At 32.0% G+C, this 19405-nt stretch overlaps 1 protein-coding gene across 3 annotated transcripts; it reads left to right on the top strand.

The window, feature by feature from the left end:
• Nucleotides 1–14178: 14178 nt before the first annotated feature.
• P5CS (Delta[1]-pyrroline-5-carboxylate synthase) lies at nucleotides 14179–19098 on the top strand. Of its 3 annotated transcripts, none has more exons than XM_040718950.2 (8): nucleotides 14179–14637; nucleotides 15751–15913; nucleotides 15977–16009; nucleotides 16102–16605; nucleotides 16672–17212; nucleotides 17280–17779; nucleotides 17838–18435; nucleotides 18563–19098. In XM_040718950.2, the coding sequence occupies exons 1-8, from the start codon at nucleotides 14594–14596 to the stop codon at nucleotides 18748–18750; spliced, it is 2571 nt and encodes an 856-aa protein (XP_040574884.1). In that variant the 5' UTR covers nucleotides 14179–14593; the 3' UTR covers nucleotides 18751–19098. The 3 variants fall into 3 exon arrangements, with proteins under 3 accessions (XP_040574884.1, XP_071747356.1, XP_071747357.1); XM_071891255.1 differs by lacking the exon at nucleotides 14179–14637 and adding an exon at nucleotides 14927–15571 and having other exon boundaries at nucleotides 15638–15913; XM_071891256.1 differs by lacking the exon at nucleotides 14179–14637 and adding an exon at nucleotides 14937–15571 and having other exon boundaries at nucleotides 15617–15913.
• Nucleotides 19099–19405: the final 307 nt, after the last annotated feature.

The following is a 19405-nucleotide window of genomic DNA, read 5'->3' as shown; positions in this document are numbered from 1 at the left end:
ACACTGATTAGGGGGGAATTCTGAAACATCGACAGCTGACAAAAAAATATTATGTACGGGGTGAGGACCCAAAAATTGGAATCGTTTTCGAGACCGTTTAGCCTCCGTTCTTAAAGTCTTAGAAATTTTGTACTTGGTGCCATTCAAAAGAACTGACCAAAAACTACAATTAGATGTTTTTTGCGATCAAAAATGTTCAATCAACAAGCAAAACGGCAGAGGGTGTGCAATCTCCTCCTTGCACAAGTCGATCTTCGACAAGAAGATCTTCACAGAGGAACGCTGTTCTGAACAGGAGAAACTGATTGCTTCTTAGCTAAATCAAGAGCTCAAGTCGAGGGACCCTTTAGGACCAAGCTCAGAGAAGCTCAAGTCCTTGGCATTGTGCCGTCCGACGGCAGCAAGATGCCTCCCTACTTCTTCAAAGCCAATGAGAAAGTCAACAAGTACGTCTACTACAAGGTCCCCAGGTACCATGTCTTGCAATGGTTGAAGAGCATATTCACTAAGGGCAATTATGTATTTACCCGAGACAGGACCCCGCACTCATGTCCAAGAAGGTACAGCATTTCTGCAGGGAGAACATGGCTGCCTTCCGGCTGGCAACAAAATGGCACAAAATAAAAATATCTTGAAGTAAAAGTTTGAGTCCTCATGCTGTATATTTTTGTGTGAGTGAAGTAAAACTGTAATAAAGCTTAAAAACAGTAAAGAATCAACATTAAATAATTTCATTCCTAAAAACATCGACAGCTGACAACAAAATACAATGTAAATTTTTGTGTTTGTGAGATTGCGTTGTTATGAATCAATAATATTTTGTTTATTGTTATTAGCATTCTTCTTGTGTCATTTGCCTTAGTCCTCCCGGTAGTTTTCTATAACTTTTAACGCAACCTCTCATTCAATGAAAATATTTTGTAATGTAAACATGGCAAACAAAAAAAAATGAAAAGGGTGGAGTGCAATTGAGGAACATGGAGAAATGCTTTTAAAATGTGTGTTGTTTAAGAGTGTGATGTGTGCAAATGAGTAAATAATATTTAGAGGTTTTATTAGTGTTGGGTTTCAGTTTGAAAATCAGAGACCGTTATGATTTTTAGTGGACCAAACATATTCAGTCCTTTAGAGAAATTTGGTTTGGACCGGTCTCAAACAAAAATTAGGTCTATATTGGTATAAAAGAAAATTTGGTGCGGATTTCATCCAATCAACGTTCTGAATACTGATTAGGGGGAAATAAGCAGAAACATCGACAGCTGACAACAAAATACATTGTAATTTTTTGTGTTTGGGAACTAATGCTGTCGACATGTTCTTTTTGTGCTCCCTATTACGTGGACAATTTAACATACAATATATACATTTCTAAACTGAGTATATGTTGGTAATCTGCAAGATATTAGTGCTATTATTAATTACTTCTCTCTATTTTGGAAATTCAAACAATACGGACAATTATAGTTTTTATAGTTATCTGTCAACAAATATGTTGTTAATTAAATTTGTGAAAATATACTTTTCTTTTTAATTTACAACCGCTAGAATTTAGACATTTTTTAATGTAAACATACCAAACAAAAAAAAATGAAAAGGGTGGAGTGCAATTGAGGAACATGGAGAAATGCTTTTAAAATGTGTGTTGTGTAAGAGTGTGATGTGTGCAAATGAGTAAATAATATTTAGAGGTTTTATTAGTGTGACGTCTTATTACCTTCGATTCTTGATTTAGTATTTGGATAAGTATATTATCGAAATGGAATCTAAAAATTAAATTAGAATGTTAATATGTAGCGGGTGGAAACTTGAAACTCACACACATGTATTATATTGATTGGAGAGGTTATGTGTAAGTAAATTAGAACTGTCTGTAATTGTAAAGTTAACCATGTATATCAAGCACCAACTGTTTTTTTATTTTTTTCAATCGAGCAAGAAATATCATCGCATGAAGATTCCAGGCTTAGGGTATCAACTCTTCTTTGTGCGAGTTAAAACTTCAACAAAGGTGGTCAGGCTAGAGAGCATGGCTCATAAGACCATCTACAATGTTGAGAAATGGCTAGATCACAACAAAGCCATAGAGAGTAATGATGTCTCCGGAAATAAAGCCCATCAATTATGCAAATCCGCTCAAGAACACTATCAAAAAGGTTCCCGGAGTGTTACAAGGCCTCCATTGACGAGGTGTAGACTGCCATGAACCCGAACTTCATTCGCTACACTTGCAACGGTTTTCGTAAGAGATTTGTCCCCATCGGTGATGTCAATGACGGCTGAATAGTATAAATCAATTTGAAATTTACTATGTATCAAAAAAAGATCAGTAAAGATTTTTGTTAAATTTGCGATTAAAGAATGGCATACTATTTTCTTTCTTATTTCCATGTGTATAAGTTTCAAGTTTCCACCCAGTATAAGTAAGATCTTTATTTGGAATAATAACTTTCACATCTGGAACGAACTTAAGGGGTGTAAAGAAAAAACACCGTTTAACGATTAGAAAAGTAAAACCGGTTGCACCGTGTGCTCTGTCTTTTTTTTTTTTTGGTAATGGTCTTGGTATTAACTTCTCTCTTAGAAGCAAGCATTCTCACCAATCCTTGGTGTAAATAGTTTTAAAAATGCATCATAAAATAAATAGGTTCAATCACGTCTAAACCAAAAAATGTATATTGCTAAAATTTTTCATGTATCTTCTGAAGGCTCCAGTGAAAATTCTGGCAACTTTACTTTGGCCTACAGCGCCATGGAGGCCTTAAAATAGCATTTTTCTTAAAACGATTTTTTAAACTAACAAACGACTTTTTCATATAAAAAAAAGTGTAAAGAAGGTAAAATTTTAAGAATTTTTCTCGCTGCATGTAGGTATTTATCTTTGCACACATAAATTTTAGAGAAGAAAAAACAAAGAAAAGAGAACAAAACAAAGAATTTTTGAAAATAATATGAAAGTTGAGCGAACGTCTGTGAAACTTGAATATTTTTTTCTTCTCTTATGAACCTTATAATCTCTTTTTTTTAAAAGTGTGCATAGAATACATGTCAACATGCATCAATAATAATTCTTAGAATTTGAAAGTCTTTATTTTTTGCTTTATACTCGTATAAACCAGACGAGTTCATAATTAATTTTAATTTCTAAATGTCCTGGGCAACATGGCGCAAATTTATTTTTATATGCGTTTAAATATAAATGTAATACCTTCATTATAAAAAAATCAGAAGAACTCCAGGACCTCAATAGGACCTGTTTAATTAAATAACCTATCGCTAGTATCAGTATCATTTACATGTTATAGGAGATATATGTTTTAGAGTTATATTTTTTATTTGATTGTTGAATTCAATCTTGAAAAATTATATAAAAATAAACAAAATATGATAACTATGTATTTCCATGAATATATATTTTTTTAAATAAATCATAATTAATTAGTATAGTTTAGTATTTAAAGTATTATTTGTGATAATTATAGATACAATATAGATGCTCAACATTGCTTCATAAACATGGAAATTTTCCCTTTCTTCTACGCATTGGACCTTAGATTCTTACTTGATTCGAACTAGACTATTTAGAAATCCGACGTCTTAGTACATAATTTATATTTTTATTTTTATAAAAATATAAACAATGATTAATTGCTCAATATTACATGTAAATTGAAAAAATTCATAGTATGTAATGTTAAATTAATTAACCTATCACTTATAATTGGTAAACAAAGGTCTTAATACAGTATACCATATGTCTCGCTCCTGCCGCTCTTACAAAACTCCTATTATAAAATATTACTGAGTGAGGTAATTTCTTTATAGTACTGTCAATTTTTTTATTTATCCATCTTTTTAGTTAGAACTGTACCAATATGATAATAAAACGATGAATAACCCTGAGGATTTGTTACGGAGTAATAACTATAAGTCCTTGTTGAACTCAAAGTATTATTGGGAATAAATATTGTAGTAATTCTGGGCAAGGTCCTAGTTTATTTCCTTCTCCCCCTACCCCCTAATCACAACTGCTTGTAACACAAGTTGAGCAACCTCTATTATTCAAAGAGTATTTAATTATTGCATTATTCTCGTCACAAATACTTCCAATTCGATGAAATTATTCATCGCATTGTGTAGTTTTAACTTGTACAAATTCCTTATACAATTTGTACACGACGTATAAAGTTGGAATAAATCAAATATAAAACTCGTATTATAGAATCAAAAGTGAAAAGGGTTCAAAACAATTGAATGATATTTTTTTTGGGATGACATATTTAGTGGAAAATGCATTGAAAAGCTATCATTATTTCAATCAAATAAATTAATAGAGTAATTTATAACCTACTGACATTAAAGATTGATTATATTAATGATCTTATTTTCCTAAATAATTCAAAAATAATGACTGCAATATTGATTTAGTCTTTAGAGGGTTTGTAATTTGCAATTTGAATAATAAAAAAACACAGTATAGTTCAACACTGTAAAAACCTCAGCGAGAGTGGCTGGAAGCTTAAGTTGTTCCTTAAACTTTAAAGAAAACTATACTAAGATGTGAATGACAACCACTGGACCACAACTAAAGTCTTAAGAAAACGCTTGACCAGCCAGGGACGAAAGTGTGAGGGTCCATAATGGAGCGAGTTTTCCACAAAGGATTTTTTGATGGACGGATGTCTCAGAAGACGTCACTGCCCGTGGAAAAAATTTACACGCTTGCCTGGCATTTGCTAGAAATTATCTGAAGCAAGATCCCAGATTTTGGTAAACCATTCTGCGGTCTGATAAGTCTGGATCAGTTGCATCAGAAAAATAAAAATGTCCAGTGATAGATAAAACATGTCCTTACGGTAATTTTACCGGGTACCCTTTTTGAACTCTATGGGCAGAGTACAGATTGTTATACTGAGTAATATATTTAATCATCTTGTCAGTGAAGAATGTTTTGAAGTACTGGAATGGTGTCTTAAAAGCATCAGGAGGTTCAAACCATAGATCAAGAACCTGGGAAGTCTTAATAATGTCATACTTGATATTATCCTGCTTTTGTTTTGGCCTGGAGGCAAACGATGTTTAGGGGTTTCCTCTACTCTGCCATGGAAACCGTTTTGAGGAAATTTTTCCCACTTCTCGCTTGTGTAGGACGATAATCAAGATCATCTATACAGTCATCATCATCACTTAGATCAACATTGGAGCCGTAGGATTTTTTAGTACCAGGGCCAGAAAGGGGGTGACCTTGCACCATATAATGATTTTGCATCCATCTATTATGTGTAAAAAAAAAAATGTTGAAATATAATACTGATATAATTATTATTTCTATTTATTCCCAATAAACCTTAAAGTGTCAAAGCGACAGTTAGGAAGAGCATGATTAGACACTTTTAAATATTTCTTGTACTGGGTGCAGCAAAAAATCTTTACACTTTCAATCTAGAACTTTATCAGGATGTATTTCAATAACCAGTTTTAATAGTTATGTAAATAAATAAAAAATAACTAATATGATGTCTTGGCTACCCTTGTCATCGATGTACCCCCCTTGGCAGTAATGATGGCTTCTAGGCGGCACACATTGCAGATATAGTCCTCAGACATGACTCCTTTCCTTGGTGAGATATTGAAAAAAGTAAAATCAAAGAATAAAATAATTGTTACCTGAGACGTTCCCCATCTCCAAGGATTTTTTTCCGTTTTGTATTTTTTAAGTGGTCCCATTTTTAATAGTGGTGTACTAGTAAATGGTCTATATTATCCTCATATTTTTTCCGATTTCAATGCCAATTTCATGACGTCATGCCTCGTAAAAGGAAGATGGAGGGAATCGAGGGAAAACACTTCTAACTTGATCATCCATCTCAAGATAGGTTCGAATTCGGATTCCACAAGGGATTACAAAAAGGGAATTCATTTGCCAGACCTCATAAGGTAGTAGAGTGGACTCCTTCTTTGGGAATGAGATACCAAGATCGATACAATAAAACGATCTATTCACAATGAGTAATTAATGTTAATATTTAAAAAATGGGTAACTTAAAAAAATACAAATTTGAACAAAAATCCTTGGCGATGCATATTTTTTAAATAGATATTTTGCTAAATTAAGAATTGAATAGTTTTCTATAATATAAGCTATGATATTCCTCATCATTATTATCTTATTTTAAATAAGTTATAAGGGTCTAAAGAAGAGTTCGTTTTTCATCATTTTTCAACCTAAAAATGCAAATAAATCGAGCTCAGAACAAGATACAGAGTCAATGAAAACACTTTACATAAGTTTGATGAATCTTACTTTTAATTTGAGGATTGTTTTAAGGGTAAAAAATGGCACTGAACGATAATACTATAATCCCAGATATTTCAGAATTCAGAGGACTGAGAGAAAAACTGAGATCAGTTTTGGTTTCTGCACTCAAAGATAAGTTCCTTTTTTGCCTTGTATTAATTTCTACAAAATGATTTTTCCGCTCTGATATTTATTATATATGAAATGTTAAAATTATCTACTCATTGTGAAGGGTTCTCTTGAATGTTTTGATCCTGGAATCTCATTACCAAGGAAGGAATACACTGAACTCCTTTATGAGGTATAGTAGTTTTTCACGGATAAATTTTCATTTTTTCGTCCCTCGTGCAATACGGACTCCGAATTCGAACATCTCTTGAGATGGATGATGAAGTTAGACATATGTTCCTTTGATTCCTTGTACCTTGATTTGGTTCTAACTCTTGGAAAACATACAAGTCTACTTCCTTCAGTCTTAGGCCTTAGCAACTGACAAATTAAAAGCACATCTAAAGATCAAATTTGTCTCTCTAAGAATAATTCAACTTTAATTTTTGCTAGGTTATTTTAATCGATGAATTTAGGGCTTTGGTTATTTATTTAAATTTACTAACAGATTTTCGAGAAACATGTATTTGGCGTTATAATAAATATCTTAGCAGGGATTTTCGGATTACTCCTTAGATACGGGGAAATAGAGTAATGAATATCAAAAATAAATATTTAAATCGGTAAATTTAAATTCATAACTGTATTTACTTTTTATAACGGGTGGAGCAAAAGTCCCACTACCATTTTGATATCCTAATCGTCCAGTGCCTCACAAAACCACAATTTATCGTTTACATGCGAATTTTCGACAGTACAGTGCGACAGAAGACATACCTCATTCTAGAAGACAACAGACGTCTCGTAACGCTGAAAATGTGGCTCTAGTGCGTAATAGTGTTGCATAGTCTTCAGAAACATCCATTGGGAGAAGTGTTTCAATGTTACACATTTCTGCACGCAGTTTAAGTCTAATTTTGAAAACAGATTTGAAAATGTTCCCGTACAAAATTCAATTAGTCCATCAATTGCTACAGAGAAATCATGATAACGAGTTGAGCACAGTAATGTAATCCTAAGGCTGTCGGGTGAAATTGAAGATTTTTCATCTATTTTCAAATCGCGGTCACCATTTAGCCGATATAATTTTCCAATCATAACAAGAAAAAAATGTAAAAACCAAATACACTTTTTATGAAAACCAAACGTATTTATCTTTTCTTTGAACAAAGTTATAGGGTATAAAAATGTTCTGTTCCACCCATTATAAATATCCTTTCAACTTTACAAAAGTCAAATTGAATTATCCCAAATATTTTCAAGTAATATCAACGGCATATTCTTAATGGAAAATTTCAAAATAAGACATAGATACATATCAATCATATCTCCTATTTGACTAGATATATTAAAACTTCATATTACGAGTATTAGAAGAGACGAATAATGTAGACAAACCAAATTTGTATCCCTTATGCTTAGAACTTTTAAAGGTCCGAAGTGTTAATTGAAAACTGTACTATCACTAGAAGAATTGAATAGGAATCGAGATTTGCTACTCAACTTGAACTTGAATTCATCTTTAGAAGACCTTGCGACTCGACTTTGTCTGTAAAGCTAATTTATTCTGAATTCGAGAAAAGAATTAACAGTATAGACTCTATAGTATAAATATGGACTTGAAATGTTTGAAATAAGCTTGAAAGAAATCTGAGGATTCAAGAAAGATATTCAAGGAGTTCGACTTCTGAGCAACGACTAGAGACTAGATTTGGAGTTGCAGTTTAATGAATTTTTTCCACTAATCATTATCAATGTATGCAAGACATAACATATTTAAGTATTTCATTTTCATATCCATGACTTTATTTCGACACATTTCAGGAGTTTATTGGTCAATCAATTCTTTGGACCTTCACAGGTTTACAAAATATGGAATAATTCTGTTTGATTTTCAATAATAATGGATATATTACAAATAAGATATAACTAACCTATTTAATTATATTTAAATTTATATTCATAACTCTATTTCTTCGTATTTGAGGAGGTTAATTGTTTTTACTTCAATTTTAAAATTTCGATGGTTTAGTGGAAATCCACATTATGCGGCGTGACTTATAAAAATAGGAGAAACAATGATACATTGAAGAATTAGTTAAATTGTACATATTGACTAAGAAACTACCATATTATTTTTTAATAAAATATTATTAAAACTACCGATGAGGGTGAACGACTAGCTTTATGTTTAAAAAGTGGTGTTGTGTACTAGGAAAACTTAATAGTATCTTCTTAGCATGGACTGAATTGAAGGTTTACTAGATCCCAGATGACATAATAAATTATAGTTATTATCAAGTTATAGTTATTATTTTTTAAACTCTGAACGCTAGAAATGCGAATTTATCGTTCAGTTCCAATAGTATTTGACAAAAAAATTCAAGAAATCAAAGTTTATATTTTTTTTCACTTCTTTTAATATTATTTAAAAGACTGATAATTCAAATAAGAGTACTTGGAATACCTCTTTTGTGGCAGTGGCACAGAGGTGGGGTGGCAAAAGCCCTACTTTCGACATAGCCCCAGATACTATAGGAGAGGATTCACGTTGGGCAAGGAGGGTTGCCACAAATCGAAAAAATTCTCTTTGAGCCATTGCTACATGGTGCTGGGCTTATGCCCCGACACAAACTCCTGCAGGAACACATAGTTTCCCTCTATGTAGTTGGACTTCGCCCAGGGCAAGAACACCTCCTTGAGGACGTCCTGGTACTCCTTGCCCCCTATCTTCAGGCCTTTTGGGAACCAATGGGGGCATCCTCTTACCATCTGATTCTACAATAATCACCTCGTATCTTAATAAAAAAAATCATTTACTGTTGGACTTTTAGTGTCCTAAAATATATTTAACCCAGGGAAGGGCATGTCAGTATAGCCCCCGCTCTTGTTCCACTGATCCGACCTAAATCATTATCTAATTTATAATTAAATTTAGATACTATGTACAAAACTATTTATGGCGTAGAAGTGAACTAAATGAAGAAATATGAGACTTATTAGATCAGATAGTAAATGCTACTATACAGTAAACATACAATACTAATGATTTAATTCATGATATTAGTAGTCAAAAAACAATGACATTTTACAAAGTTTATCATTCTTTAGCTCCTTTTGATTTGTAGCATATTTTCTTGTATATATTTGGACTTTCAATCATGATCCCTCGATTCTTGTTTTCCCTCTTGATAAAAACATAAATACTAGTTTTGGGTTGGGGTCTTAAAATCCTAGACCGGTTTGAGACTCTTGTGATTTTTAATGGTCCTAATTAATTCGTTGTTTTAAAGAAGTTCGCTCTGAACCGGTCTCAAATAAAATTTTTGTCTGGGTCGGTCTAACAAAAAAGTATGTCCGGATTTAATTTAATTTCATAAATGATAGTTTTATAAGTATTATCAATCAGGAGTGGGAATAAAATAGGTCCAAAGGAACATACAATCAGTCTATATATTGAGACCAAAAAATTAGGTTCACAAATTGAAAAAGATTAAATTTCTTTCTACTCTCTGAGTTTGTGGTCTTGATCGAAATATTGATCCAAATCGGTCGAGAAAAATCATTTAGTATCAAACCGAAAACAAAATCTGTCTTGGATCATGTCTCAACACTAAAAAATCAACTTATTATGTATATGTTTTGCAGTGTTTATGAAGTATTAAATATAAAAAAAAAACACAAAAATAATCTTCATTTAATATATTAATATAAAAAAGTGTTTCTGGCTATCTGAATGTTTGACACGTCGCTTCTTTTATTGTAGGACGCACCCTTCCAAAAAAAGAAGCAAGAAAAAAGGCCCGAAATTATTTACTAGTTGGACAAATAAATAAATCATACCAACTTCCATTTATACTCTGTATTGATAATCTGTACATACTCCCAGACTATCACTATTTTATTCGATACTGTATTATAAAATTACTTACTAATATTTTATTAAAAAAGTAGGTATGAGTAGTTATTATATTATTTCTATGAAGAAATAGCCAAAATTTCTTAACAGAAATACTAAAATGGCAATATATATTTTATGTAAACGAAGAAGGATCAACAAGAAATTGTATTCCTGTTCTTTTGGAAATGGGCATAAGTATACAATAACATGTATTGTTTATTTACAAAAGGAATAAATTATGAAATAGCCATTACGTATCAAGGGAGAAGAGAGAATTGCCAGCTGACAACAAAATACGTAGGGTATTTTATGTAAGGGAGGTAACACTGTGTTGAAGAGTCATCACTTTTAAGTGTGCATTTATTACCTTAAACCCGACTTGATCTACATGACATAAAAATGTATCAACGATCATGTGTAGCTAAAGGCCAGCGCGTCATATTTAAAAATAAATATGGTTCATTTGACGTTAAATCCTAATGTATGTATATTAGAAAAAAGTGCAGTACATATCCATATTAAAAAAACATAGTATGTCTGTTTTCGATGCATAATAACTCCGGTTATTTGCCGGGTACTACCACTTGTATCTAATAAAATCGATCACATAATATAAATACCTTACATTAATACCTTTATTGTAGGGCCTTAAATACTTAAATATTTTTCTCGCAGTGGTAATTATCAGCCAATTAATGGATTGTCATTCATAGCACTCAAATTAGGCCTTCAATTCCTATTTAAAAACCCTGATTACGGGACTCTATTGCACTGGTACTTGGAGGAATTCCAGGGTGTACTTAAAATTTTGATAGAATATTTTACATGTGGTATATAACTCAGGGGTGTCCGCAGATGGTGGACTGGAAGGGCTGTAGCTTTCTCCCAAATTAAAGATTTTTTTTTTTACTAGAAAATTTAATATCAGATTTTTTTTTTTTTCAAAAATTAAATATTTGAAATTTAATTTAATTTTCTGTGAATAGCTATATTGGAAATTGTTTTCAAAAATTTTATATTTGATTTTTTTTCCAAAAATTTATTGTTTATAACTTTGTGTAAACAACTGTAGATTTTGAATTTTTTTTCAAAAACTTAATTTTTTTGATAATTGGTATGGATTTTTTTATTTTTTTTTAATAACTGTAGATTTTTTTATTTTTTTTTTTTGAAATTTTTTTATTTTTTTACAGTATTCTCCAAAGAAAAATAATTTTTCAAATTATTTTCAAAAAAATTCTAAAAAATAAAAAAAAGATATATAAATAGAATCCTGCAGACGCACTTGTCACTAAAGCTAAAAAATATTTGTACTGGTGGGGGGTACTTGGGTTAATTAAATACTTTACAAGTGGTACATGATAATCGTTCACAGTGCCTTAACAAGAGCTAATTCGAATTCAACCAATGAATGTTCAGAGCACTGATATTGGGCAAAAGCAGAAACATCAAGAACTGACAATGTAAATTCTTATGTTAGTGAAGACTTGAGCTGGTTTGAAGCAATTGTTCTAGTAACACTGATTTAAGGTCACAAGGTAGGGCTCAGCTTAAAACCTATCTATGTATGTAAGAATACACTCATCCGTTCATTACAGAAAAGATATGATGTTGTTATTTATTTCTTGAAAACTCAAAGATAACGTCAATTGACAAAATATATATATTCTTTTTGAGCAATAAAAAAGAAAAAAGATTCCTTATTTTTTGAGAGAGTCTAAGAATTGTGGTAATTTTCCATGAATCTACTTGTATTTTTTAATATGAAGTACCTGTTTTTTCCAAATTATTTTAGAGGTTCTACGAAAAATGACTTTTAATCCCTCAAAAACGTCATAAATACATGAGGATGACAACATAGAGTATATTGAGGGGTATTTTTCATTGAGTATTATTACTTAATCTTTTCAATCAATGACCTTGTTACGTTACTTCTTATGTGGAATGACATTCAATATAGATGAAAATCCCAAGATAATGTATGTATATATTACAACCCCGAATTACGTACTCAATAAAAAGCATTGACACAAGTAAACACGAATCTACATCGTGATATACGCGGATGAAGAAGATAAATATCCCCACAACACACTCTCGTGGAATTAACCATGACATATCGGAAGAGAAACCTTTCCCTTCAAAACAAACTTGTGTCAAAAAATGAGTGTTATTAATCCTAACTGGAAAATTCCGCTTTTCACTTGTTGTCAATTACTGCTTCCCACTAGTATGTTTACCAACATGGAAAGGAATGGAGCGTTTCTCCTTCTCTGTAAAAAAAAAAAGTGTATGCGTGCGCAGGAGGAAAAATACGGACCTAGGCTTGCTTAGCTTTAAAACACCTTTCAGAAGAGAGAACAAAAACTCATATCTATTCGTCACTTTTGTTCCTATCATTCAAAATTCTATGATTCATCTGAACAATGGTTCTTGACGTTGTTCTCCCGATATATTATTTACAAGGAATACTTTATTTTAAAAAAAAAAACTACTGTTTCAGTATTCCTTGATTATATAGATTGACAAAATACATCACTACATAGATGCATCCTGAAGGTTGTTTGGAGTAGATAGTTTTATCTCCGTTTATCTCCCTTTATTTTCAAAATTCCCCCGTATATATGTAATATTCCATAAAAATAACTACCACCAATCAAAATCCAAGGAAAGAAAGAGATACAATTTTTGTCACGCTAAGGGTTAGCAACAATCCTTTCCTTATTACTTCTATAATAATAAGTAACAAAGATATTAACTATGGGATCTCAGGGGCGTACGCAAAATTGTATATATATATTTTTTTTCGCGAGGCGGGGGGTGAAAGCATTGGTTTTTGAAATTGAAAAAAATAAATCCAAAAATTAAAAATATTTGCAAAAAAGCATTTGAAAAATTAAATTTTTTTGAAAAAAAGAAATTGAAAACTTTATTTTTTTTGAAAAAGAATTCAAAAAATCACAGATATTCACAAAAAATTAAATTTTTCTACAAAAAAATTTCTAAAAGTCACAATTCTTCAAATAAAATTAAATTTTTTCAAAAAAGAATTCAAAAATCCATAGTTATTCTCCAAAAATATTCTCAAATCCAGAGCTCTTGACAAAAAATAAAATTTTTTGGGAATAAATTTCTATAATTAAATTTCAAATACACAATTTTTCGGAGAAAAATTTCAAAAATCCATAGCTAATCTCAAAATAAAAATTCTCAAATCCAAAGATGTTCACAAAAAAAAAAATTTTTAGGAAAACATTTCTAAAATTAAATTTCAAATACACAATTTTTCGGAGAAAAATTTCCAAAATCCATTCTATTCTCAAAAAAAAATTCTCAAATACAGAGCTGTTCTCAAAAAATGGAACTTTTCGGGCAAATATTTCTAAAATTAAATTTTAAATACACAATTTTTGGAGAAAAATTTCAAAAATCCATAGGTATTTACAGACAATTAAAGTTTTAGGAAAAAAATTTAATTAAATTTTCTATTAAGAATTTTAAAAATCTTAAACTTAGAGGGGGCGGCTACAGCCTCTCTATCTGCGGACGCCCCTTGATCAAGCTACGTACTATGAAAGAGAAATACTCTGATTTGCAGTAAGAGACAATTCGACCTTTAACTGAAGGTTATATTGGTTTTATTATTACGTAAACATACGTCATAAAGCAATTACCCTTCATAAAGGACTTCAGATGGATCGACCTGATTTATTTATTAATTTCTTCTATTCCTAGGATTTATTTAAAATTATAAAAATGGGGGTAGAATTTTTAAGGATCATAAATGATTCCACGTCGTCTTTATTATTTGTAGCGTGTATAATATATATATATATACTAGGAAGAAGGGCTCTCCATTCCTTTCTTTGTTGGTAGTCTCCTTAATGGTTTTTCTCTGTAGTTATGTTATTATTTTTCTCCTTTTCTCTATGGATGTAAATACATTGTAGTGGTAGAATGTAGTCAGAGAGAAAAGAGAGATAAAAAGGAGCGAGCTAGCAACAGCCAGACGAATAGTTTTGAGCCTTTCAAAGAAAAAAAAAAGGAAAAAAAAACGGGTTTCATTTGTTTTGTCAGATTGCAAAGGGAATAAATAGAAGTGAATGCCGGTTTGAGAGGATCAGTTCAAGTCTAGAAGGAAAAGATTAGAGACTTATTGGAATACCATTTAATATCGATGAATCAGGAGTTCAACTTTGAGAAGCAAAAACAACAGTTAAAGATTATTGTAGACCGTAGATCAAGGATTAAGAGTCTTTTAAAGAACATCAAACTCTATACTTAAAACCATGCCTTTCACTCTGGGAAATAAGTCTTCCTTTGTTAAAAACATGTGAGTTCCATTTTTTATTTATGTATATTATTACTTAATATGAATTGTCCATTAATTGGAATGGATAATTCATATCCATTATCATTGGCAACACGGCGTTAGCTCACTGCTAACACAAAATATACCGTGTCTTTTCTATACAGCTGTCGAGGATCCTGCTTTTTTCACCTTATTAGAGGCCTAAACGTTGATTGGTTGAATTTAAATTACCTCTTGTTAAGCTGTTATTAATTACTTTGACGGGCAGAATTGGCCAACTTTGAACATATCCTTAGCTTTTTTCCTCGCCATGTTTAATTAGTGAGAAGATGGCGTGAGGCAATGCAGTTATCCAAGGATGTGTCGAGAGCCTTTCATATGAGTATTCCCCAATGCAGTTTACCTGCAATGTCTCTCTTTGTTTCTATGCAAATCGCTACAACTATTGATATCAAACAATTCAATGAGTCTCAACTCTCTCAAGTCCCTAGAAATTAGACTTTTTTTGTATCAGTTTTAACTTTGACTTAAAAAAATATGAGTCTTGTAGTACTCGTTCATGATGGAGACATAAGATTATCTTTAACATATTTATATCGTTATTATTTAATTAAAATAAATTAGTATAAAGTGATCTTTAGTAGTTTATGTTCTCATAAAGATGGATTGTAACAATGAGGGTTTGATCGGAATGATAAGAATTCAGAATCGGCATCTTCATGACTTGAGGCTATATATCCTTGCTATATACGGAGTGGGATTTGCGTTCATTTCCTTCCTCTCATATGAAACGTGATGCCATCTAAGCTGCTCTCCTACAAAACATTCTTTAAATTGTCTGGATTAGCGACTTCATTTTCGGTTTCTTTTATTTTACACACCATCAGGTCATATTTCATACAGCTCTACACAGATATATATGGTCGAAAAAATATTATCTTATACGAGTGCAATAGTTGAGTAGTTGCAACCTAAACCTTGTATATATATTTTTTTCAAGGCTGTTTCTTTTATTCTTTAGTATTGAAGGGTGTAAATCTAAGTATAATGTTATCTCTTGAATTATCTTCAATTGTTCAATTCACATGAAGTTCTTGTCAGTTATTTAATGTCCTTGCATTTAATTTGCCTTAGATATGGAAACGTTTCGAAAACGTTAAAAGGAAAATCCACTCAACATGTATGGAGTGGGGGTAGTTCAAATTCTACCAGATCCAATCTTTCCGGACCACATAATTTGAAAATGATTTCAACTGGAATATCAACGGATTTGCAAAATAGGAAAATGGGATCAAAGGTAAATATTTTTTTTTTTTAAAGTATTGAATAAAGTTTAACTATTCATCTATATTTTTCTTAGATTATACAACCCAATGCTAAGATCCATAGAACGGTAATTTTTTTCCCCTCATTTTTCTAAAAAATAAATAAACAAATAAGTTAAAAACTAATTAATATTAAAATATATATTTATAAATATAACAGGGGTTGGGAACTGCCATTCATTACAACAACTCAACGTCTTCTGCTGCGGATGATATGAGCCGTCGTCTTCTTGGTTCTATACCAGGAGAAGAGGTCATTAAGCATGTAGAACATCAAGCATTTCTGCAACGGAATCAAATTCCAAATTCAAAAAGTGTTGTTATAAAACTTGGAAGTGCGGTGATTACTCGTTCTGATGGAAATGGCCTTGCTTTAGGAAGATTAGCCTCTATTGTGGAACAAGTTGCAGAACTTCAGAATCGTGGTATTCATTGTATACTCATCACAAGTGGAGCAGTTGCCTTTGGAAAGCAAAAACTATCTCAGGAGCTTATGATGAGTATGAGTATGAGAGAGACTCTTCATAACAATCGTATGTCTAAAGAAGACATCAATGATATGATGAAGTCTTCTTTGAAAAAACCCAATGCTGCCGTCGGACAAAGTGGACTTCAGGCATTGTATGAAATGATGTTTAGAAACTACAGTATCATTGTTGGACAAGTAAGTTAATTCTAATTCTTTTTTTATAATATTGTGTTTATATTAATGATATCTTCTTACTTTTAGGTTTTAGTCACTAAAGCTGATTTCTACGACGTCAATAGTCGAACTCAATTATTTAATACTATTAGGGAACTGATTTGTTTAAATATAATTCCTATTATAAATACTAATGACGCAGTAAGTCCACCTATGGCCATGGCTACTGAAGATGATTCATCTGAGTTTATTGCCATTAAAGACAATGATTCCCTTGCTGCTCGGGTTGCAGTTGAGTTAAATGCAGATCTTGCGATTCTTATGTCAGACGTAGATGGTATTTATGACAAACCTCCCACTGAGGAAGGTGCACAGATTCTTCATACTTATAGTGTATCATCTCGATCCCAAGATATTGAATTTGGTGAAAAGTCTGACTCAGGAACAGGTGGAATGGAGTCCAAAGTAAAGTCAGCCTCTTGGGCTTGTAATAATGGAGTATCTGTTGTTATTTGCAATGGAATGAAACATAATACGATTCAAAAGGTATTTGCTGGTGAAAAATTGGGAACATTCTTCACCAAAGCTGAAAGTGATGGAGATCCAGTTGAAATTATGGCAAAGAATGGTATGTTGAATTTAAAACAAAGGCTCATGTTGATGCATATTTTTATATCTTTTCTTCATTTATTTAGCTCGCAATGGCAGTCGCAAATTACTTTCTCTTTCTCCTATTGAACGTGCTGATATAATATCAAAAATTGCCAACTCTCTAGTTGATCGACAAGAAGAAATTATGGCCGTCAATCAAAAGGACTTGAAAATGGCACTCAAGAATGAATTAAGTCCTCCTCTATTATCTCGGCTCAAGTTTACGAAAGCAAAAATTATTTCATTGGCTGATGGTTTGAAGCAAATTGCAGATACTAGCTATGAAAACGTGGGCAAAGTTATTCGACGTACTAAAGTGAGTGACTCTTTAGATCTCTTACAAAAAACTGTACCCATTGGAGTTCTTATGGTTATTTTTGAGTCGAGACCAGATGCTTTACCTCAAGTAGCTTCTCTGTCCATTGCAACGTCTAATGGTCTCTTGTTGAAAGGAGGAAAGGAAGCCGCTCATACGAATAGTCTACTAATGAACATCGTTAAAGAAGCATTGGGAACTTATGGATGTGCCGATGCTATTTCAATGGTATGTATTTATCTAAAAAATCATTTGCCAGGTTTTATAATATCTTCGTTTTATCTAGGTGTCCTCTAGGGAAGCCGTTGGAGATTTGTTAAAAATGAGTGAATACATTGATCTTGTCATTCCTCGAGGATCAAATGAACTTGTATCCATGATCAAAGAGCAAAGTAAAATGATTCCAGTCCTTGGTCATGCTGAAGGGGTTTGCCATGTTTATGTTGATCGTGATGCAGATATTGAAAAGGCTGTGAAAATTGTAGTTGACTCCAAAACTGATTATCCAGCAGCATGCAATGCCATGGAAACCCTTCTTTTCCATGAGGATTTGTTGGACTATGGCTTTGACAAAATATGCCATGCCCTCAAAGATGCGGGTGTTTTAATCCATGCAGGACCAAATCTTGCGAAAAAGCTTACGTTTGGACCACCATTAGCTCCTCGATTACGTTATGAGTATGGAGATTTGGCTTGTACTGTGGAATTGGTTAAAAATGTGTACGAGGCCATTGATCATATCCACAAATATGGTAGTGGACACACTGACGCAATTGTGTCTGAAAACTCTGATACGTTGGAGTGCTTTAAAAATTCTGTGGACAGTGCTTGCGTTTTTACGAATTGCAGTACCAGAATGTCAGATGGATACAGAATGGGACTAGGTACTTTTTTTAATATTAAATAATGATATAAATGAGGGGAATACTATTTTTTGAATTTTGGTTACTTTTTAATTTTTTAAACTACCTTTATGTCTTCATGCTTAGTATTTTTGATTTTTGTTCACAGGTGCGGAAGTAGGAATTAGTACTGGCCGAATTCATGCAAGAGGTCCAGTTGGTGTTGAGGGTCTTTTGACGACTAAATGGCTTTTGAGTGGTAATGGAGATACAGCCCAAGAATATGCGAAAGGGGATCGTGCTTTTATTCATCAACATATCCCAGTTGAGAACGTCAATCTCAGCCAAAATGATTGAGACAAATCTAGCTCATATATTATATGAATGATAAAATGGGATCAAATCATTTTTCTTAGAATGTGAATATTTACACTATTTTATAATATGGCATTTGTATATTATTGCAATAGTTAACGAGTTTTTTTAAAGAATCCTATCTGAATCCTTAGATGTATTTTTTTTTTTTCCATATAATTTTTTTACCTCTGATGTTAATTTATTTTATTTACAGACGATATATTTCGTGACTATGGAAATAGTATCTATTTTCTTAATTTTAGTAATTTGACTATGTTTTATAAGTAATTTTTTCTTGCCCATGCCAATTTAATCAACACGTACAAAATACACTATTATATCAAATCATTTTGGAATCATAGTTCGCACTCTTGCTTTTCTTTGACATACTAAAAAGGGTTGGTGTTTCTGAGTGAACTCTCATAAGGAAATACAACATTGAAATGATTGCTTAACATTCAAATGGACTGAAGAATAAAATCATTTCCTTATTTTACCCGCTACTTAATGCATTTTTCCTCACTGAGTTGAGAAGAAATTGGAATGCGAAGACCCTCGCCCTTATTTTCACTTTATGCTCTAGGAGTTATTGACACTGTTGAGAATATGTTGACAAATTATAGATATTTTATAGTTGTCATCTAGTATGTCATTT

This window comes from Lepeophtheirus salmonis, chromosome 9 (genome assembly GCF_016086655.4).
Source record: "Lepeophtheirus salmonis chromosome 9, UVic_Lsal_1.4, whole genome shotgun sequence".
In the NCBI taxonomy this organism is placed as follows: Eukaryota; Metazoa; Arthropoda; class Copepoda; order Siphonostomatoida; family Caligidae; genus Lepeophtheirus; species Lepeophtheirus salmonis.
The sequence above is the reverse complement of the archived record's forward strand: the minus strand, read 5'-3'. Positions and strand labels throughout refer to the sequence as shown.